The sequence below is a fragment of the Ictidomys tridecemlineatus genome, chromosome 5, assembly GCF_052094955.1.
Source record: "Ictidomys tridecemlineatus isolate mIctTri1 chromosome 5, mIctTri1.hap1, whole genome shotgun sequence".
NCBI lineage: Eukaryota > Metazoa > Chordata > Mammalia > Rodentia > Sciuridae > Ictidomys > Ictidomys tridecemlineatus.
Genome location: NC_135481.1, coordinates 65098027 through 65120182, shown reverse-complemented (window position 1 = coordinate 65120182; position 22156 = coordinate 65098027). Strand labels below are relative to the sequence as shown.

General features: G+C 39.7%; 1 protein-coding gene across 2 annotated transcripts in view; it reads left to right on the top strand.

The window, feature by feature from the left end:
• Nucleotides 1-19677, top strand: part of Gng2 (G protein subunit gamma 2) — a 107414-nt gene extending 87737 nt beyond the window's left edge. For both annotated transcript variants that reach the window (XM_040274104.2, XM_005322853.5), the window contains 2 exons: nt 2719-2834; nt 16415-19677. In XM_040274104.2, the coding sequence (XP_040130038.1) occupies nt 2748-2834; nt 16415-16543 (216 nt within the window). In that variant the 5' untranslated portion in view covers nt 2719-2747 and the 3' untranslated portion in view covers nt 16544-19677. The remainder of the gene's footprint in view (nt 1-2718; nt 2835-16414) is intronic.
• Nucleotides 19678-22156: the final 2479 nt, after the last annotated feature.

Here is a 22156-nt window from a genome sequence, read left to right as displayed (position 1 = left end):
ACCCTAATGTTCAAGATGGTCAGCAGCAGAAGGCAGGAGACACAAGGGGTTAACTCCTTCCTTCAAGGGCACTTCATATGTCCATATATATATATATATATATATATATATATATATATGATGGACAGATGGACACGACACCTTTATTTTATTTATTTATTTTTATGTGGCGCTGAGGATCGAACCCAGTGGCTCCCATGGGCTAGGCAAGCACTCTACCACTGAGCTACAACCCCAACCCCTTCAAGGATGCTTCTGCTTAAATCACATTGGGCAAAATTTAATCAGATAACAACATCTACTTGCAAAGGAAGCTGGAGAATGTCTTTCAGCAAACTATACCCTGTTAAGATTCAGGGTTCTTATGATCTCTGGTTTTGTTTTTTGTTTTTTAAAGGTCATTATTAATAAGAGGAAGGGATAGTGAGAGGCAAATTGCGGTCTCTGCTACAAGTTACTGTGTGATCTGGTTTAGATCCAAGGGCTGAAGAGTATCTGGACAGACTCCCAAGTATTCCACAGGCTCAAAATGCTGTGATTATCTGCATCCATGTGATGAATGAACACTAGTTTGTCAAAAACTTTAGCTTCACAGAACTCTGTCCAGGGGTTACATTATCCAGATACCAACTCTGGATGAATGGAAGGGTTAGGCTCCTCTACAGAGTAAGTCACTACTCCGTCTCAATGCTATGATGTTTGATGGACTATTAGATGTAGATTTGACTGTGGAAATATCATTAGCTGTAAGGCTAAGGTGACTGGATTCCTAACCATGCTGATAAAAATCAAAGTTTTTGTTGTGGTTGTTGTTTTAACGTGTGTTTTTCCCTCCCTTGATCTCCAAATGTATAAAAGTAGAGTTTGGGGATCTTTGTGCCTTCAAAAATCTTCCCTCTCATTTGTTTTGTCTCCAAACTCTTTGAAAATGAGTCACAGGAACAGTCAATTATCTTCTAATTTATACTGCAAATGCTGTTGGGTGGCTTATTTTGCAGTATTCATTACAAAGTAACATTCTCTATAAAGATACATGTGTGTTTACAGAAAATTATATATAATTTCTTCTTTTGTCTTGAAGAATTATATATCAAGAAATAAGTGCCAAAGGAAGTAGTTTTTTTGACTTTTGCACTTTTTTTGTAATTAAAACAAAAATTGTTTTTTGGTTTTAGTGTGGAGGTAAAACTATGTATGAAACTTACTGGGATTATTCTTCCTTCCCGAAGTTTTCTATGTGTCTTCTTTCCTTCTTGAGATGGGTAACCTCAATCTGCTCCATCCTTAAATAAAAAGATTTCCCAAAGTTAGCAAAGGTCAAGGCTTTTAATATAATGTCTTCGGAACAAGCAGTGTTTAACTTTTCTCATTTCTTGGGTCATGCACTTGTAGCTAAATTGAAGCTCTCTGATACCGCTTCAATATTGGGCATCAGTGACCTCAAGAGTCATATTCACACAGTTGGTCCTGAAATAGCGTAGGGCACCTTGACATGGAGCAAAACCCAATCAGAACATGAGGGAAATGAGTACTGAAAAGAAAACAGGAAATTTTTAAGATGAACAACAGGAATAAAGGGAGGTGATGTGTCAATAAAGGATTAGAAGACAAATGACAATGGGTAGGGCTTGAAGTGGGTGCAGACACACCAGAGGAGGAAGTCTACACCACTAGAGCAAAGACGTCTTCTCGGGATCTACACAGTTGGCAGAACTCCACTCTCAAAACATGTGTGCTCCATTCCATGTTTATAAAAGAAGCAAGTCTTTTGTACTTAATTTAGAAGAAACAATGATAGGCTAATTGATGTCATTAACAATTTAAAGATGGCGGACCCTCTGCCCTGACATTATTGGTATACTCCTACTAAAGAATGGTGAGAAAAGCAAAGAATTGTAAATCGAGCTGTAATTCACACAGAATAGGGAGGAATGGCTATTTACAACAATGCTGGGTGAAGTGACACGGAGAAGCCAGCCCTCCTGCTGCAGCCCTCCTGCTGCAGTGTTGCTGCCACAAATAGATTGAGGTGTCACCCTTAACCAGCATGGTGGGTTTTGAGGCCATTCAGAGAACACTGAAAACAGTGTCTGAGTCCTAAAGGAACATAGAATTCACCTACCATCCCTCTTCTCATCTTCCCCTCCTCATCCTCTGAGCACACTTAACTCAGAATCTAACAATATTAGGAGTCAACAGACTAAGCAGCCACCACAGTAATAATGCACACCATTACCTTATAATTTGGAACTTATATTATAAAGCAAGATAATTTGACTATCTTGTTTTCTTTTTTAAAAAAAATATTTATTTTTTTATTTGTTGTTGGGCACAATACCTTTTTTTTTTAATTTATTCTTATGTGGTATTAAGGATGGAACCCAGGGCCTTGCATGTGCTAAGCAAGCGCTCTACCACTGAACTTCAATTGTTTTCTTATTGTGGAAGATCATCTTATTCTACCTAATTTGATGAACATTCTCCCCCACCATCACCCTCCAAGAAGTGACAGTGTGTGTGTTAAGCAGGTGAAGCATTGCAAAATAAAACCTCATCTTCTGGTCTGCCTGCCAATCAGGTGTAGTACTAACAGAAATGCGGAGAGCTGGAGGAGCTGGGCCTGGCTATAACCACAGTTTTAGGATCCCCTGGTTGCAAAGAACTTGCACATCTGGTGGCTCCTTCTCTGATAGTCTTCCTCTTTGTGTTTTCTTCTAGACTGCCTGAACAACCAATCCAGCACTCCGATGGCCAGCAACAACACCGCCAGCATAGCACAAGCCAGGAAGCTGGTAGAACAGCTTAAGATGGAAGCCAACATCGACAGGATAAAGGTGAGGACCTCTTAACCCCCACAGTTCATCTGCCTGACGACAAGGAGCACAGTTTGCAGCCATCTGTCATTTGACTACTCTTCCATAGAGAGGGATGAGAGCAGAAATGATAGTACAGAAACTTAATGATTGGGCAAATGGTCCTTTTTCTAATGTGTCTTTGCCTTCTCTAGATTTCTCTAGTATAAAATAATAGCATAAAATAAAGCTGGTTCTTCGTGTCAAATTAAAAACAAAACAACACTAAAACAGAGCAAAAAGTAAAACACAGGCTCATGGCTGAATTCCAGCTAGGAAAATGGAATGTGTGGCAGGTTGGTCCACCAGTTCACCTCCCTGACTTTATAGAGGTCCTCTTCTCATTTGGGGTCTTACTTTTCTGTCCTTACTCAGGTTCTAAGACTCTTTTAACCCTTCTATTCACCATTGTTGGTTCATTTTTTCTTCCTTATATCCTCTTGGATTTTTTTCCTTTAACATACAAAGGTGAAACTTGATCTCCCTAAGAATAAAACAACAGAGTTATGAGTTTTTTTGGTTTCTTTGGTGGGTTGATGTGAATGGTGGTGGGTTGGTACTGGGGATGGAAATCAGGGATTCTCTCCCACTGAGCTCTATCCTCAGTCCTTTAATTCTTTGTTTGGAGACAGGGTCTAAGTTGTCAAGGCTGGCCTTGAACTTGCTGTTCTCCTGCCTGAGTTGCTGGGATGACAGGTGTGCACCACCATGCCCAGCCAACACAGAGTTTTAATGAAAGTTAATAGTTTACTTCTTTTTCTTTCTCTGACTCCTGAAACCCAACCTGACAGCTTTGCCATATATCAGGGCTGATATTGAAGCAAGACTTCAAATCCAAAACCTTTGTTGCCAGATTTTGAATGTGAAGGTGGCCCCACAGCTATCTATTGTGAATAGACGGCCATAGGAGGATAATCAGAAGGATTTGTGTCAATCATCACAACTCTACTTCCCTAGAAACATTCTATAAAATGGAACACAGAAATGTATCTTATTGTACTAACAACAACAACAAAAAAAACCCCACAAAATACTCTTCTAAATGCCTTTTTAAACTAGAGCATTCATCCTACTTTCCAAACCTAAGATATTTACCCTCTGGCCTATTACAGAAACAGTTTGCTCACTCTGGTTGAAAGCCAATGGTTCTCGGCCTATCTGTATATTCACATTACCCAGACGGTTATACAAAAGGGCCAATTCCAATACCATACCTAAACCAATTGGAATCTCTTGGGGTATGGTCCAGGCATCAGTATTTTTTCATGTTTTTGATTTATTCATAAAAACAATCATGTATAGCAAAGTTTGAAAATTGCTGTCCCAGGGGAAGGGCTTTGGTGCTTCTGGATCCCATCAGATATGTCTTAGAGAATTAAGGGAGAGTTCATCTTTCTCCATAAGTTAGCTGAGCAAATATCCAGGGATGTTTTCCCATCTGTCCTAAACCTCCTTTGTAAAATTTGACTAGTGGTAACGGGCCATAAGATTTAACCAGTGCCTGCTCTTCTTTCAACTGCTTTAATTCTTCTTGATCCACGAATGAGGTAAATAAAAGGTCCCTTCCTCTGCCTTGCTCCTTTGCCGTTTTCTGCTCTTCCTCCTTCCTGGCCTCTTCTTTTCTGTTCTCTTTCTGGAAAAGTACAAAGTGACAAGTTGGGCATACCAACTGCTGAGAGAAGCAAGGTGGATCAAGGACGGTGGGATCAGAAAAGGACATTTGGTTATTTTAGTGGAAGGAGGGTTCTGCCTGCAGGCATTCTGGAAAATGCCACTTTGCCTTTTGGGCTGCCCAGGAAAGATAAAAGTTCATGAAGCTCTACTGTGGTTGGCATTTGCGGTTTCTGCTCAGCATCCCCAGGCACTATTCCTGAAGGAGGACGTGGGGTACTGACAGGTGGTGGAAACTGACAGGAGTGGGAGAAGAACTGAAATAGACATTTTTAGTGATAGGTCAGACCTTCATCATCCCTCTCCTGAATGACTGACTGCAAGGGGTTCCTACCGGATCTCTGCAATCCCATCTCAACCCACCTTCATTGCTATCAATTACCTGTCACATTGCCACCAAAGTAAACTTTACAAAAGAAAATCCCACTGTGTTCGTTTCCCACTGGAAATCTCACCATGGTACCGCATCACCTGTAGGATACAATTCAAATTCTTTAGCAGGGTCATGAGGTTCCTCTGGTCCCCAGTCACCACTTCAGCTTCCTCCCCTTCCTGTCACCCACAGGTCTTATTAAGCCACTTTGAATTTTCTTGATGGCAATTTCAAATGTCTAGAACATTCTTTCTACCTTTCTGCTTAACTGCATTGACTCCTTGAAGAATCAGACCAGTCTTTAGGTCCTTTAAGAAGCTTTCCTAGAGCTAAGCACAGTGGCGCACGCCTATAATCTCAGCAGCTCAGCAGGCCGAGGCAGGAGGATTGTGAGTTCAAAGCCAGCCACAGCAACTTAGTGAGGCCCTAAGTAACTCAGTGAGACCCTGTATCTAAATAAAAAATATGAAAAAGGGGTTGGGGATATAGCTCAGTTGGTTGAGTGCCCTGGGTTCAATCCCGGGTACCAAAAACAAAACAAAACAAACAAAAAAAAAAAAACCGCTTTCCTAGACTTTCCTCATAAAGTTTTGCTGATTGCTTATTCATTCATTTATCTAATATTTTATTGGGAGTTTTCTAAATTGCTAGTACTTTTAGGTTCCAGAGATCTGGAGATGGATAAAACACAATTCTTGGGGTTGAGGGTATAGCTCCATGGTAGAGTGCTTGCCTAATACACTCATGACCCTGGGTTCCATCCCCAGCCCCATAAAAAAAAAAATGTTTTTTAATGATTGTTTTCCCTCAAATATCTGTAGCCTAGTAAGATTTATATTAAAAAATTATGAACAAGACCTGTTATCAACACAAATAAAATATCCCGGAAGCACAATTACTATCAGAAAGAACCCAAACCCATGTCCTGAATGTCCTTTAAAGAGACACAAATAAATCACTACTAAAAGATATACAGAGCATTAACCTTCTAAACTGAGCACCAAATGGTTGTCTTCCTAGGTGATCTGCACTCAGATCTCTGGCCCTCCTTGACATCATTTGGCTTTGCCTTGCTGGAAATGCAGGAGCAGCCTCTATTTTGTCATTTGTTCTGCACTTCAGAGCCAGGCCTGTATGCTGTGGTGAAGTGACAGAAAACTTTTCATTTAGCTGTTGGATAAAACTACCGTTGGGTTGACACAGTTATCAGTTATCAGCTGGTTTGGGGCTTGGTTATCAGGGCTTCTGAGCATTCAGCTTCTTCACCTGTTTTCTGTGTATGATGCTGCCAGCAGGAAGGGGCTTCTCTCCGAAGGTGCCAGACATGTGATTTTTTTCAGTTAGAGTCATGACCCCTTTGAGCTATAAAGGACAGCAATACTTGTATGTACATCCGGCAGAACCTAGTGCAGCTTGGTGACAAAGAGGAGGATTCTTAATAAGAGGAGATAGGGTACACTGGAGCTGCTAAGGGGCCCTTAAACAGGGAGTAGTCTTGACCCTCAGGTGACCCCAGAGTAACTCAGGCTGCAGAGAGTAGCCCTACGAGATCTGAATAACATTTTTGCTCTTCAAGTTTTTTTGTTTTCTATCCCTTTGCATCACAGGTCCTGGGAGACTTGGGCTAATGAAACCATTATCTGTTCATAAGCCCCAGGCATATACAGATTATCCTCCCAGTTTTTCTCTTTGTTATCATTTCATTCAAGGACAGAGAGTAAAGAGAAATAAAAGGAAAATGGGGAGGGGACAAGAATAGCCGGAGGGGCAGGTTGTGAACTATGACACCAACATGGAGCAACAACAAAATAAAAGAGAGCTTGACCTTAGAGCATTAGTGAAGGGAACATATACCAAAGGGGAGAGAGGAAGGTTCAGCAAATGTCTTCATTCATCATTGCATTAGAACTCGTCAGGCACGTAATAACAAGAAAAGACATGGGGTGCCTCAATCTGAAAGCAGAAGTGTAGCTGGGTAAGGGAGAAGTGAAAGGCCACTGGGAACTGTGAGAGCTCTGTCACATGTCTCTGTTTTTATGTCTTCTATCTATGTATTTCCTTGGAAGAATGGCTTTCTCAGCTGCCTGGTTGATGTGGCAGATGCAAGATGGCCACCCATAGCTCCAGGGTAGCACTCACAGTTCCAGCTCCATGAAGAAAGAGACAGATGGTTCAATTAATTCCTTTCCGTCTCAGTTCCATAGTTGTAGAGTAGCATCTCTGTTCTAGCAAGAATGAGACATCTGTGGTTTCAATCAACTGGCATTAGAACAGAACCACATTATATAACCATGGCTCCAAGGAATTAACCCATCCAAATAGATAGGAAAGGAGCCAGGAACTATTGTAAGCTGGAAAGAGGATGTCTGACAGAGGTCACTGTTAGTATGAATAAAAATACTTTGCTGGGGGCTGTGGCACACACCTCTAATCCCAGCAACTCAGGAGGCTGAGGAAGAAGATCACAAGTTCAAGGCCAGCCTCAGCAACTTAGTGAAAACGTGTCTCAAAATAAAAAATAAAAAAAGGTATAGGGATGTACCTCAGTGGAAAAGCAACCTTGAGTTCAACCCCCCCCCCAAATAAAGAAAGAAAGAAAAGGAAAAGGAAATAAAAAGAAAATTTGATGTAAGAGAAGAAGAAAGTCAAGGCCAGGGAACATGGGGAAAGTGATAACTTCTTAACACCAGTTGGGTGTACCATTATTTGACCCCACATAAAAATTCCAAATGTGTTTCTCATTTCTCCCCATATAGTTCCAGTAGACTTTTTCAACTGGTTTCCCTTACTCTTTAAACAATGTGCTATGTAAATTCCTACTTTTTGATTATTCTGGGTCCTTCACTAGGAAAACCCTTCCCCTTATATTTTACCTATCCAAATAGTCCTCAATGATAGGTCAGCTCTGTCTCCACTTGTTCATGAACCTCTTTCAATTCTGACAAAATTTATTAATTAATTTCACTTTCATCAAATACACTTTTCCAACCAGATGAGCATAGTCCTTGAAGTCAAAGGCCATGTTGTCCATTTTTCATCCTTCGTGATGCTGGGGAGCACAGGCATTCATAAGTACTTTCATTTCAGTAGACAGCATAAAATTTGTGTATCAGAAATATCATATATATGTATATGTACATATGATACACATATATAATTATCATATATGTCAGATACATATATTCTTTCATGACATTTCCAATTTCATTTATGGATTTAGAAATTCCAAGCATGAATGTAACAAGCTAACTGTGGTAATAGGAGAGAACTTAAATGTAATACAAAAAAAAGAAGGGTATAATTGATTATTTTAAAGAAAGGTTTCATGTCATTGATCAAAAGTACCTAGTTTCTAAAATGATTTGAAATAAAAATAACAGACTAATTTTTATAAGGGATAAATATATATAAATGAGTGAGCCAATATGAACATTTCTTATGATTAAATCACCATTCTGATGATTGACTCATAATATATTGGAATTGAACTTCAGGGAAAACAATAATAAGTAATGAGGTAGTTAAATATCATGCTTGGACTGGGTGCAGTGGTATACATCTATAATTCCAGGGACAAGGACACCGAAGCAGGAGGATTGCAACTTTGAGGTCAGCCTCAGCAATTTACCGAGACCCTCAAAAACTTAGTGAGACCCTGTCTCAAACTAAAAATGATTTTTTAAAAAGGACTGAGGATGTAGCTCTCAGTGGTAGAGCAATCCTGGGTTCAATTCCCAGTAGCAAAAGTAAATAAAATAATATTGTGGTTGATACTAGAGAGTGAAAAATCCTAGATCCAGGAATTTGTAAGCATTTTTCCAGCATTTGAGTTGAAAGTTTTAACATCTCTTCCCTAAAATGCTTATGTTAATTTTATTAGGAGGAACAAGATATAATTCCTTTTTAGACCAATTGAGACTATTTACAAGGATGATAAAAATCAATCAAGTGTACCAATGAACTTACAGAGGAAAGGGATATGTTCAAAGATACCCAGTACTAATTCATTTAATTTCCTTAAAATGAAGCAAAATGCTTTTAAATTAAATTGTGGTATACAGTAATAATTCAGCATGTAACTTCAGTTTCATGAGGGTTGATATAATTTATAACAATCCAGTAGGTATGTTAAACACCAAGAACATACTTAGCCTCTGTATTGTACCTAAAAGCTATAGAAGTAGTACAAGTTGCACATTTCTACCTTCAAGGTCCGAAATCCATAATGCTCCAAAATACAAAAGCTTTTTGAGCACCAACATGACACCACAAGTGGAAAATTCCACACCTGACTTCATGTAACAGGATTTAGTCAAAACATAGGCTCAAAACAAACAAAACCCACAGGCTCACTAAAAATATTGTATATAATTACCTTCAGGCTATATGTATAAATTATGTATGAAACATAAATGAATTTTGTGTTTAGACTTAGATCCCAACTCAAAATATCTCATTGTGTATATATGGATATTCCAAAAATCAAAAATTCAAAACACTTTTGGTCCCAAAGATTTTGGATACCGGATATTCAATTTATACTCTAAAACCTTGGTAATTCAAATCCTTGGGAAATTAATTTTTCTGGAAATCCTAGTTTTCAGGGAAGATGGATGCAACTTATAACTTGTATTTTTTTTTGAGAGAGAGAGAAATTTTAATTTTTTTTTTTTTAGTTTTCGGCAGACACAACATCTGCACACATGCCAGGCGAGCGAGCTACCGCTTGAGCCACATCCCCAGCCCAACTTGTAACTTTTAAAATGACAATATTAATGCCTTTCTTCTTTTATTCAATAGAATAATGTAAATATGATGTACTTTTCTTGAGGACTTTTGTTTTGACAATTAATTATTGTGTTATCTTTTTTACATAGATCCTATTGATATGTGCCATCAGTTTAGTATCACCTTAGGGGAGCAAGGAGGGGACAACATCTTAGAATAGTTGCATATGATGTTACAAATAAAAATAGTAAATATTTATTCATAAAATTATACTTTCTCTAGTGTCACAATCAAAGTTTGATCCTGGGCACTCTTCACACAATCAGAGTGGAAATATTTAGACTCATCTTTGACCACTAGCAGTTATGCAGCAATCATGGTGATTATAAGCATCATAATGATGCAGCCATCATGGTGATGCAGGTGGTCATGGTGATGCAGCCATTGTGGTGATGCAGCCATCAGAGTGATGTAGTGATGCAGGCGTCATGGTGTTGCAAACAATCATAGTATAAAAATAATGGTAATAAGCCATTGTGTTAATGCAGGCATCATGGTGATGCAGGTAGTCATAGGGATATAGGCATCATGATGATACAGCCATCATGGTGATGCAGACAACATTTGATGTAGCCATCATGATAATGTCAGCATCTTGGTGATGCAGGCATCATGGCAACTCACTGATTTCCATTCTCTGTGTTAGGAATCTTGCTCTACATAGCACCTCTCATTTTTTCTGTATAATTCCAAGATATACTAAAGAATCTTGAGCTTTCTTCTGCATTTACTACTGCTTAATCTAGATGTGTTACTATTTCTTATTAAATATTTTTTAAAATGTGTTCAGCAGCTTTCGATTAAAGTAAAAGACATCTTTAGTCAAATGTTAGCCCAACATCCCCTAGTTTGAAAATTCTGCGCTGTCTTCTTCTGCTTTCACCTACATTTCTTCTGCTTGATGTTGACAATAATTTTCTGTGAAATTGTGTGTGTGTGTGTGCATGTGTGTGTGTGTGTGTGTGTGTGTGTGATCTTCCACGGATTCCCAACATAGAGCTCCCAAAATCCTTTAGTTAGAGGTTCTAGGGAATCTTTTGCTCTAATATTTGATTTTTGACCCTGGTTCCTAACACAGAGCTCCTAAGACCCACGTCTTTTCCCAGGTGATAAAAGCATCTTTTGTTCCAATAAGGTGACTCATGATAAGCTCCTGCATGGGAGTTAGTTAGCAGAAAGACCAGCCCATGATTAGAGGTAGGGAACTTTCAGTCCCACTTCACATCCTCCATGGAGAGGAGAGGGACTGGAAATACAGTTAGTAATGTTTCATGCCTAAATAATGAAGCCTCCATAAAAAAAAAAAAGTATGTGATGTAGAATTTCCAGATTAATGAGTATATCCACATGCTGGAAGGGTGGTGCATTCCAACTCCATGGGGACAGAAACCACTGCATTTGGGACCCTTTCAAACCTTGTCCTCTATGTCTCTTCCTCTTACTCTTCATTTATATCCTTCAAAATATTTTTTGTAATAAATTGGCAATTTTCTGTTTTCCTGTGTTCTGTGAGCCACTGTAGCAAACCTCAGGAGGGAATCATGGGAACCTCTGATTTATAGTCCAGTGGGATAGAAGTTGTGGGTATGACGAGGCCTACTGCTTGCAGTGGGTGTCTGAAATGGGAAGAGGGGAGCAACTATGTGAAACTGAACTTTCAGCCTGGGGGATCTGATGCTGTTTCCAGGTAGATAGTGTCAGAACTGAGTTAAAGTGCATGATGCTTGGGTGATGTCAGAGAATTTCTTGGTGTGGGGAATATGGTTTACATATCTGTTGTCAGAAGAGATGAATTGACAATGGTTTGGGTATAGAGCAGGAGAAAGATGATATATTTTTTCTTTATGCATTTCCATTGCAAGCCTCCATCCAGTGTAATCTTTGAAGTCCTTTTAAGCAACACTTAAACGCAAGTCAACGCTGATTGGTTCCATGAACAAGCACCCAACTGAAAGGGTTATTTTATGACTGGCACCCTTACACACACCTAACTTCCCTGTGCACAGGCCATGGAAACTCCTCAGTGTTCATGTCTTTGCTTGATGGCTTGCCCACATTTTGTGACATCATTTTTAAAAATGTGTCTCAATTCCCAGATGTAATGAATGGAGCTGTATCTTTACATTCCATTTAAATTGGGGGAGGTCCGGTTTTTATCCTGACAGCTACTTTTCAGAACTGTCCAGGTGTCTGCCTAGAGTTGGTTCTTATTTTTTTCAGAGCGCATAGTCATGGTCTGGTGCCCTTTCTAGGATCTGTCTAGAGTCCCCCACTGCTTACTCCCTGGTTCTAGTTCAGAAAGATCTCTGAATGACTGGTTTTCAACAGTTGTCAATCTGGGAAGATCAAAAGTGAATTCCTTCCTTTGTGTATCAGAACCTGGGTCTCCTGAACCAAAGAAACTGCTCCAACACTTTGCCGGCCTTCCAGGTCCATCCCTTGCTCATCCTGCATCATCAGTTTTTGGTTCTCTACTTCTTCACTGACATCAGCATATAAACACATCATTATTGCCTCATCTTAAGTAAAGTTTTTGTCGTGACCTATCCACTTTTCCTCCCATCCACTATTGCATTTGTCAGCTTGCCTTTCTAACTGTGAAAAAGTTGTCTCTATTCACTATCTCTGATTTCTCTTTGCCCTTTCTTTTGAAAAGTTTGGGGTTTTTTTCTACAAATAATCTCTAAGTTACAGAAGAATCATAAGTACAGGGCAAAGAATTTCGATTTCCCTGAATCATTTGAGAAGATGTGAAAAGATGCCTTATCACCTCCAAAAACTTTCATGTGCCTTTCCCTACAAGTGAAAACATTTTTCTACACAATCATAATGCAGTCATTAGAATCAGAAAATTAACACTGATACGTTACTACCTTCTAATCCTGAGACCCTGTTTAAGTATTGCAAATCTTCCCAGTACTGTCCCTGTTAGCAAAAGGATTCAGTTCAGAATTATATGTTGCATTTAATTATTCTGTCTGACAGTCCCTTAGACTTCCTTGGCTTTAATGAAGTGTCATGACTCTGACATTTTTGAAGATTATAGTCCATTTATTTTGTAAAATGTCACACAGTTTGGATTTCTGTGGTATTTCTCTATAATTAAATTCAGGAAACAAAACTTTGGTGTTAATATAGAACCAGTGGGTATTCAGAGTATTTTATCAGTGGAATGTGGTTTCAGATAGGTACTTGCTAGTTTTATTAACTTTTATTACTTGACTGCAGTGGTGTCTTCTAGAATTCTATCCATGGACCCCATGGGGAACCTGGGTTAATCACTTTTTATTTAAGAGATTATTTCAGTAATCATGGAGCAAGAAGATGGAGACCTGAATCAGGGAGTTGCAGTAGAGATGATAGAGAGGGGCCAAATCTGAGGTATTTTTAGAGGAAAATTCAACAGGACAGAAAAGGTTTTCTAGAGTTTTGGGGAAAATCCCAATGGAAGAACTAGGCCTAGGAATATAAAAGATGACTATGTGCAGAATGTTAGCAGGAATAGGTAGAAAGCAAGAGATCTGTTAGGGAAAATAGTGCTGTGAATTATTGTAAGATAAAGTGTGAGGATGATACCCCAGGTTAGAAAGGAGGAGTGTTCATATAGATGAAGTCAGGAACACTGAGAGTCACAGCTAGCTGCTCCTGAGCCAAGACCTGGGCAAACATTGATCTAACAAAGCCTAAGCTTCACATATTCAAGACGATCATATTTTACTCATGTTGTTGTACAGATTAAACTGCATATTGTATGTGAGGTGGTTTGTATAGTTCTGACACATAGCAAGGGCTACGAATATTATAATTATTCCAGTTACTACTAGGATTCTGACATTCTGACAGTAGTCCTGTGGACCGTCATCCACAGGAGGTTGCAATCTAGTCACAGAAACAAGATAAAACACATAATATGCTTTGAGAAGGAAACCATTCAGAATTCAATTGTTCAAATAGAAGAGACTCAAATTACTTATTTGGCACAGGATAGTGTTTTCTGTGTCATGAAAGGGGATTTCAAAAATTCACACCACATCTTTGCATATGAGTGCTACAAATGAGTAGGAATAGACAACGCTGGATCTCTCCTTAGCAGGAGAGTTTTCGAAATTACTATTTTACAGTCTCTGCTGCTTATCAGCTAAGCTGCTATGTGGTACAATAATGAGTATTGCTAAGACATGAAATAAAGTGGTCATGATTCAGTCTGAAAGTCTGACCTTTGCTTTCATTCAGGGGAGCTAACACAAAAATAGACTATTTCCTTTCATTTTGCTATGAGAGCATTTCGTAAAGGTGCAAAACGAATTTCAGTTTCAACCTTTGAAACAAGCCACACTTTTGAGATGTCTACATATAACAGTACAGTAGTTTACATGCAGATAGTTGTGGCTTAAGGCAAAATATCAGGGTTCAAGTTCTTTTTCTGACATGTGCTTTGATGTATGCCATTGAACAACTCAAGTTTTCATCTATAAAAGGTGGATAATTCCTTCAGAATTGTTGCGAGAGACAAGAGAAAATTTAACTCAATTTCTAAAACAAAATACAATAAACTTTTTTTTAAATGCTGCAGTGTCCTAAAGAACAAGCATAATTTTTGCACCAATATACTAGACTAGACTGAATAGTTTCCCCTCAAATTCAGGCCCACCCAGAATCTTAGAATGTGAAATTATTTGAAAATAAGGTATTTGTAGATATAGTCAAGTTAAGAGAAGGGTGACACTGGATTAGGTTGGACCCTAATGCAATGACTGGTGAGATGGGAAATTTGCACAGACGAGAATAACAGGTATAGACAGAGGAGCCCAGGAGAAAATGCCATGTGCAGACCAAGACAAAGACTGGAGTGACTGTGCTACAAGTGGTTTGCACAGTTGATGGCAACCAGGTGCTAGGAGAGAGGCCTGGAACAGATTCTCCTGTAGTCTCTTATAGGGACCAGCTCTACTGACACCTTGGTTTCAGACATTGAATTTCTAGTACTGTGAGAGAATCAGTGTTTTGTTGTTTTAAGCCACTGAGGTTTTGGTGATCTGTTCAGATAACCAGAGGAAACTAATACCCATAACAATACCTATGCCTCTTTTGCATCAGTGAGGTAGGCTAATTCCATGGTAGTAAGAAATTGTCCCCTGCCTCCATTCATTGGAGCTTACAATAGCAAAGATATACATCTCAGTCCTACCTCAGATCAAAAGAGACCTACCGATCTGCTGCTGCTCCCCTACCATGTCACATTTATCAGGAACCCTGGCATCTGAGCACCTTCTAACAGGAATAGTGCCTCTGTGCATTTGGTGAAAATCGGTACAGAAAATCCAAAACTTTAAATATTTATAGGATGAGAGGATGAAACTGATTTTCATGCTCAACCAGGGAAATGGTAAAACTGACCTTCGTTTAAGCAATGAGAAGTCCAATCAACTTAGTCCTAGGCAAGGAACAAAAGTCAAGGATGTAGCCACTATGCCACTCCTTGAAACCTCTGAATCAATGAAGAGCTTTCTTAGTTAACTATTTCAGTTGGAGAAAGTGGCAAAGGAAAAAGGAAATGACAAATTATACATGGACTCCTGAGGCTTCTGCCCCAAATCTTTCTATGGCAATTCTACTCACATCTCATTGACTAGAACAAGTCATGTGTGACATGGCCAACTGAGGTCATTGTAGGGATTTGTATACCCCACCCCTTGGGAGGGGCAGTGAATATTTTTTAGCAATAATATATCTACCTAATTCTTCCAGAAGATTATGCTTTCAGAAGTAGCTTTGGGACACTTATAGAAGACACTTTCAGAAGTAGCTTTGGGACACTTACTCTCATGTGGAAAAAGTCTTTTGGAGTAATGTCTAGAGCAAGTGTATTATGTCATAAAGAAGTTGACTCTTGACCCCCACATGGCATTTTTCTGATGGGTCACCTGACTCACCCCCTGATATGTTAGTTTCTCAAAATTAAATCCATCCCCTTAAGTAGTGAAAATTTGCCACTGCCAAAGGAAGGTCCTACAGACAATTCCTGACAACAAAGCTGTGAAAGTGTGAGAAAGGATAGCATTACCCAAATCAGTGACAGTCTACCAATGAAGCATCCCTCAAAGGTACAAGGCTTGGCTGAAGTCATAGGTGTCATATCGCAATATGTATATATACTCCTGCACTCTGTAACCTTCTGTTTGTGTGTGCAGATGATTCACACATACTCGTATATGCCTCCTGGTGTGTTCAGTTGAAGAGGGGGCGTCAACAGCCTCTCCAGCACCATTTCTGAAGCAGAAAATCACAGCTACAGAAAGATAACAAGAGCTAGCTTGTGTGGAACTCTTACTAAATGACTTGTGTAGATTATCTCACTTATTTAATCCTTGCAATCAGGGATGGGACTAGAGTGGCACAAGTGAGGTATCTTGGGTACACAGTTGAAGCCAACTTGCCCACTCAGGGCTGGACCAGTGCAGGGTTGATACCAGCATGACCCAGACAGTGAGTGCCTCTTTCACTTTGGGGCCCTAAGTGACCTTCTCACCTAACCCTAGCCCCAGTATCTATTTGTGGTAATCCTTTGCAGTCAACATCATGGACTCCCTTTCTATGGAGGCTGAATGTCTGCTTCACTTTCACACAAGTGGTGGAGTGAGGATTGGAGCCAAGCCATTAGACCCCAGAGCTGGGCCTTGACTGCACCAAACTGCCCCCACAGTTCTGGTTATTTCTCTTTTCCCTCCAGGTCTCCAAGGCAGCCGCGGACTTGATGGCCTACTGTGAGGCTCATGCCAAGGAAGATCCCCTGCTGACACCTGTCCCGGCCTCAGAAAATCCATTTCGGGAGAAGAAGTTCTTCTGTGCCATCCTTTAAAGTCTCCAGGAGGAGGCTGAAGAGCCTCAGGGCTCCCAGGACATTGCCGTAGGGTTTCTAGCAAAGTGGGCACCTTTCTTGTCCACAACATTGAAGGAGAGGGAGGAGAACCATCCTGGAAACTCCAGGCTGTGCATGTTTAATGAACTGGTCCCCTTGATGAGAATGAAAGCCGATCCTGACTTAAAAGAGATCTGATTCTGCAGACCTGCCTGGAGGAGGGGAATGTATAAAAATAAAATTGGTGTCACTTCTTTTCTGCTACCCTCCCCCAAGCCCTTACGTTTCTGCTTCATATTTAAAATATATATATATAAACGTTAAAACAGACAGCTGTACTAAGCTAAGATGTGTATGACCTTCTCGGAATGAATATTGTCATTAGAATTCCCTTTGATAAACCGAGTTGTCCAGTGTAGCCGCAGTTCGGTTTAATGGCATCGATGTTTAGTCTTTGTGCCTTTTTCTGTTTTCCTTCTCTCCTCCACACACCCCTCCCCTTAGAGTAGTATGAAGATAAGGCTGGACTTATCTGTAAGACTGAACTCCAAGAATGAGCACCCAAAATGTCTAGGGAGATGTTCCTTGTGGTATATTCTCATGGTAATAACAACAACAAAAAGCCGGTTGTCTGTGTTCTCTTATCACTATTCCTAATATTTGTACATGATAGCTTTGATTCTGCAAGTAAACCATGTGTTGTGACTGGTGCTTTCTTATCTTTGTGACAATTTTTGAGTAAAATTGCATGAAAACATCCCTATGTTACATCCATTCAGAAGTTTTGTTGTTTTACTATAAAGTTAGGAAAAGAAATGAGAGAGAGAAAGAGAAGATGCTGAGGAGGAGAAACCTCAGTCTTCTGAAAATTGACATTACTTCAGAGCCTTAGCCATGCCTAAAATACCTCCTAGTGAACAGTGGAACAAGCGCCTCTGTAATATATTTTTCAGAATCCAAAGCGTTTTGATTTATCCAGGATCCAGGGCAGCACAGATATCCCAAGCAGCATCGTGAGGGATTCACTATGAGTTGGAAGGTGCTTTTACTAGAGGGTGAGCGTTTCCTCTTCTCCTGAATTACAAAAATTCCAGACTGAAAGAATGCTTTTTGCATGCATAACAAGAAATCCATGGCCCTCCTTCATTAAAGTATCAGAAATGAGCCAAGAGCTCCACAGAGGGTGATCCTTTCTCGAAACACCAGCCTTTCACCCACCAGGGAGAAGGACCCTGAAGCCCACTCTTTGTGCGGCAGGCATGGTCCCCAGAGCTGGTTCCACCAGGAAAGGGTCTGGCTCTTTTTTTCCACTGTGCTGGTTTTCAATTTTCACTAAGTTTTCAAAGAAACCTTTGATTTTGGTTCTCTACCTTGTTTGTTAAAGTCTCTAAGTCTCTATTTACAACTTCCTTGCAGCTAGAGCTCCCTCTTTGCAAGATAAGATATTGGGAGTGATTTTTCATTGCTGCTGTAGTTCCATCAGTAATGACAGACCCTGGAAGCCTCTGTCACTTTTTTTTTTTTTCTGTGTCATTCCCAGCCAGAGAGGGCCTCTCTTACATCTTGTATGCTTCCAAGTCCCAAAAGATCTTTAATTCCAAATTAGTTATTCTCCTCTCTTTCCTCACCATTCTCCTATTTAAAAAAAAAAAAAAATTACTAAGAGGGAGAAAAAAGAAGACAAAAATACCACACCAAGGATTGAAACAGACTTGGTAAATATTTTCCCTAGCTCCTTTCTGGGCATGCTAGTAAAAGAATTAAAATGTCCAATTAAAGCTTATGCCTGGGATGGAAGAAGAGGATACTGAAATATTCACAAAATGAATGAACCTATTTCTGCAACTAGAAACTTCTGATCAAATCTTGGAGTTTTATTATAGTCAGTGGGATTCCAATGAAGATTGAAAAGTGAAAAAAATCTGGCAGAGTGTTTATTGAACTGCAATATTACACAATGAGATTGGGGTACTGTGAAATCAGCTAAAACTGAATCACAGTTTTAAAGCAAGCTAAAATGTGAATTGAAGATATAGTTATATGAAAACAACTGAGCAAAGCACTCTTTGGGGGTGTTGGAAGCATCATTAGAAGGCCCAGATCATTTCCATAATCCATACCAGTTCTTTCTCTAAGAAGGACTCTTGTTATTTCCATGTAAATTTAGATCTCTGTGAGCAATTAAAATTTCTAGGAAGCACCTTAGTATAGATCCGGCAATGAAAAGTTAAGGAGGTTCCAAACTATATGTGACTGTGCCTAAAAAGGAGAGAGAAGGCAGGAAATACATAGCGTCTGAAATTAAGTTTAAGGAAAATGTTTTGGCTTTTTCATAATTTCATGTCTTTATGTAGTTATAATACCAGAATCTTTATATGAGTTTTGGTTTATTGATACTTGTATTTATTAGGGGGAAATTGGTTTTTTGATTACATAGGCCTCTAAAGAGCTTAATTCCTTTAGAAATTCAACAATCATTTTCACCAGCATAATTTTATCTTAAGCATAATAGAAAAATTCAGCTTAATTATTTAAGGCCCTAATTTCTATCTACCTGTATAATAATGAAATCTTCGATGGAATTAGTTCATAAATACTAATAGTAGACTTCATGTTTAGAATGCAAGCTCTCTAAAAGAAAAAAAAACAATTTGCATCATTCTTAATAGTAACTCCAGTTTAAATTTTGATATTTTATTTGAAATGAAGTACTATTTAATTTAAATCAAAGATTTAAAATAAATGCTTGATCTGAGTCTGATTCTGCTAATAATATTGGAAAGAGATTGCCTACCAAGAAAAAAACTCCAACAATAAAAAGCATTTCTCCATACACTCATATTCATGTAAGGAATTCTGAGAAAATCAAGTATGCTCTCTTAGAGGGGTTTTATTTATTTTTTTCTTAATATTTGCTTCTAGCTGCTCCTGGAAATGGTGGATTGTTACATATACATTACTGTTTCATAGCCCAAGGATTGTTCACATTTTTTCCTATATAAGATCTATAGAATGTGTCATTCAAAGAGAGGGAAATACAGAAGTGTTAAAACAGGAAAACCTGAATGTGATGTGTACATTTTCATCCCACATTGACAATGTATTTGTTTTAATAAATGGAATTTTCAGATTCATTTCATTTGGAGTCAATTTCATTGTGAAGGCCTGAGGACTACCTTCCCATCGTTAGATTCCTGGTTAATTTAAAAAGTAAATACAGATGATAAGGAAATACAAATCCATTAATTTGCCTTCTTTGTTAACATAGGTCCTAAAGAAGGGAAAACTCACCTGGGACTCTTTAAAAGCCTTGGTCTCTACATCTTAGAGCCACTGGGAACAAAGAAAGATGGGGGTGGGGAAAGAGTCCAGGACTCTGGCAGGCTGGACCATGCACACAGATGAGCTGTGAGTATACCAAGAGAGAGATTTTTTTCTTTATTATTATTATTTTTTTAACAAAAAGTGCTATACTCTGTAAACTACCCATTAATTAAAAGATGTACTGGAGAAGATAAATCCTTAAGACTCTAGCAGCAACTCCTGGAAGATCTTCTTGGTCCAGAAAAACCTTCCGAATGTCCCTCAAATAATGCCAGTGAGTAATAGACCCTTTAGTAAAGAAAGAAACACTGGACCTCCTAGATCCAGTGCCAGCAACAGCAGCATCTTTAAACCATGGATGAAGGGGCCACTTGGCAGAGTGCACCAGTGCTCCATGGATATCTCAATATCTTAGACAGTGGTCCACAGACCACCTGCTTCAGAATTACCTGGGATGCTTCTTTAAAAGGCAGAACCTGAACCCCCCGCCCCAGCAACCTCTACTAATTCAGAATATCAGGCAATGACTCTTAAGAGTATAAATTCTGTTGCATATTAGGGATCTGAGGACCCCTAACTTAAGTACTTAGGACATCTAGCTTTTCATAAGACCTAACAAAGAAGGCACAAACAAATAGTAAACACACTCACTCTTTTCCCCACGGTGCAGTAAATGATTTCCTGAGAGTGAACACATAACCATGGGTGAAAACCCAGCCAGGCCTGCATCTGAGACACTGGGAAGAGGATGCCGGTGGGTTTTAGCTCTGTTCCTGTTTCCTGGAGCCCCTGTGGGAGACCTGCCTCCAGCTCTCATTCTTTAATAAGCTGGTCACATTTTAGACAGCGTTCACAATGACAGAGGGAATTGGAGCTGGGTCAGTTCCAATCCACAAATTGCAAATAATTTGCCAAGGGAAATCCCTTTCCCTTCGGTTCTGCCCCAAATCTACATTTTCTTCTATTTAGAATCAGGAGACTTAGGCAGAATTTATTTTAATGAAGGGGGCCATGGGCTCCCAGGCTTTTCCTCAGTGAGAACTCCTACTATTTCTTCAGGTCAATAAGATAAGCTGAGGGAGGACATGCAGCTCTACCCTAAGGTGCAGAAAGACAGCACCTGGTGACCTCAACTCATACCATATCCAAGCAATAGCACATTTGGCATGAGCCCGGGAATCAGATCTAGACTCCAGGGTTCCCCTGTAACCTCAGGCCAATCCTTTCATCTCTCATCTCACCATGCTATAAAATAGGCGCAAGAATGTCTGATTCACTTGTCTCACAAAGTTAAACCCAAATTAACGTGAGCAAGTCAAACATGCAGTCAGATGCAGGCCTGGCTGGATTTTCACTCATGGTTATGTTTCACTCTCAGGAAGTCATTTACTGCACTGTGGGGAAAAAAAGAGTGTGTTTACTATTTGTTTGTGCCTTCTTTGTTAGGTCTTATGAAAAGCTGGCTGTCCTAAGTACTTAAGTTAGGGGTCCTCAGACTCCTAATATGCAACAGAATTTATACGCTTAAGAGTCATTGCCAGATATTCTGAATTAGTAGAGGTTGCTGGGTGGTGGGGCGTCAGGTTCTGCCTTTTAAAGAAGCATCCCAGGCAATTCTTGAAATGAAAAAGAGGATCATGAGGGGGCTGGGGAAGTGGCTCAAGCGGTAGCGCGCTCACCTGGCATGCGTGTGGCCCGGGTTCCATCCTCAGCACCACATACAAACAAAGATGTTGTGTCCGCCGAAAACTAAAAAATAAATAAATAAATATTAAAAAAAAGAAAAAGACAAAGAGGATCATGAAAAAGAAGAGCTAAAAGAATCTCTTCCACTAACCTTTGAAGTAAGGAAAATACAAATTCTTCCTTCTCATGTTTTGACTTGCCTCCCTCTAGTCCCCAAGTCCTGGGTTCAGACCCTCACTGCCTCTGGTCAGAATTCCTGCCTTACCAGCTGGAGTGGCCACTCTTGACTCTCATCTCCTGCACTCTCAGCCTCCCTATGTGCCCGAGTGTTCATTCACTCACTAGGGCTTCCCAGGTTGCCAGAGATAGGAACCTCACCGCAAATGCCTGATGCCTGAAGAGCCCAGAAATAGGACCTACTTCAAGCCCAGCTGGATCCAGGTGCTCAGCTGATGTCTTCTGTGGACCCTCTTATCCCTTGACTCTGCTTCCCTCTGTGCTGATCTTTCCCTACAGCATCAGGATACTGTCAGCAGCTCCAGGCTTACATCTCATCAGTTCAGCGATCACAGGAAAAAAAAAAAAAAAAGAACATGATAAACC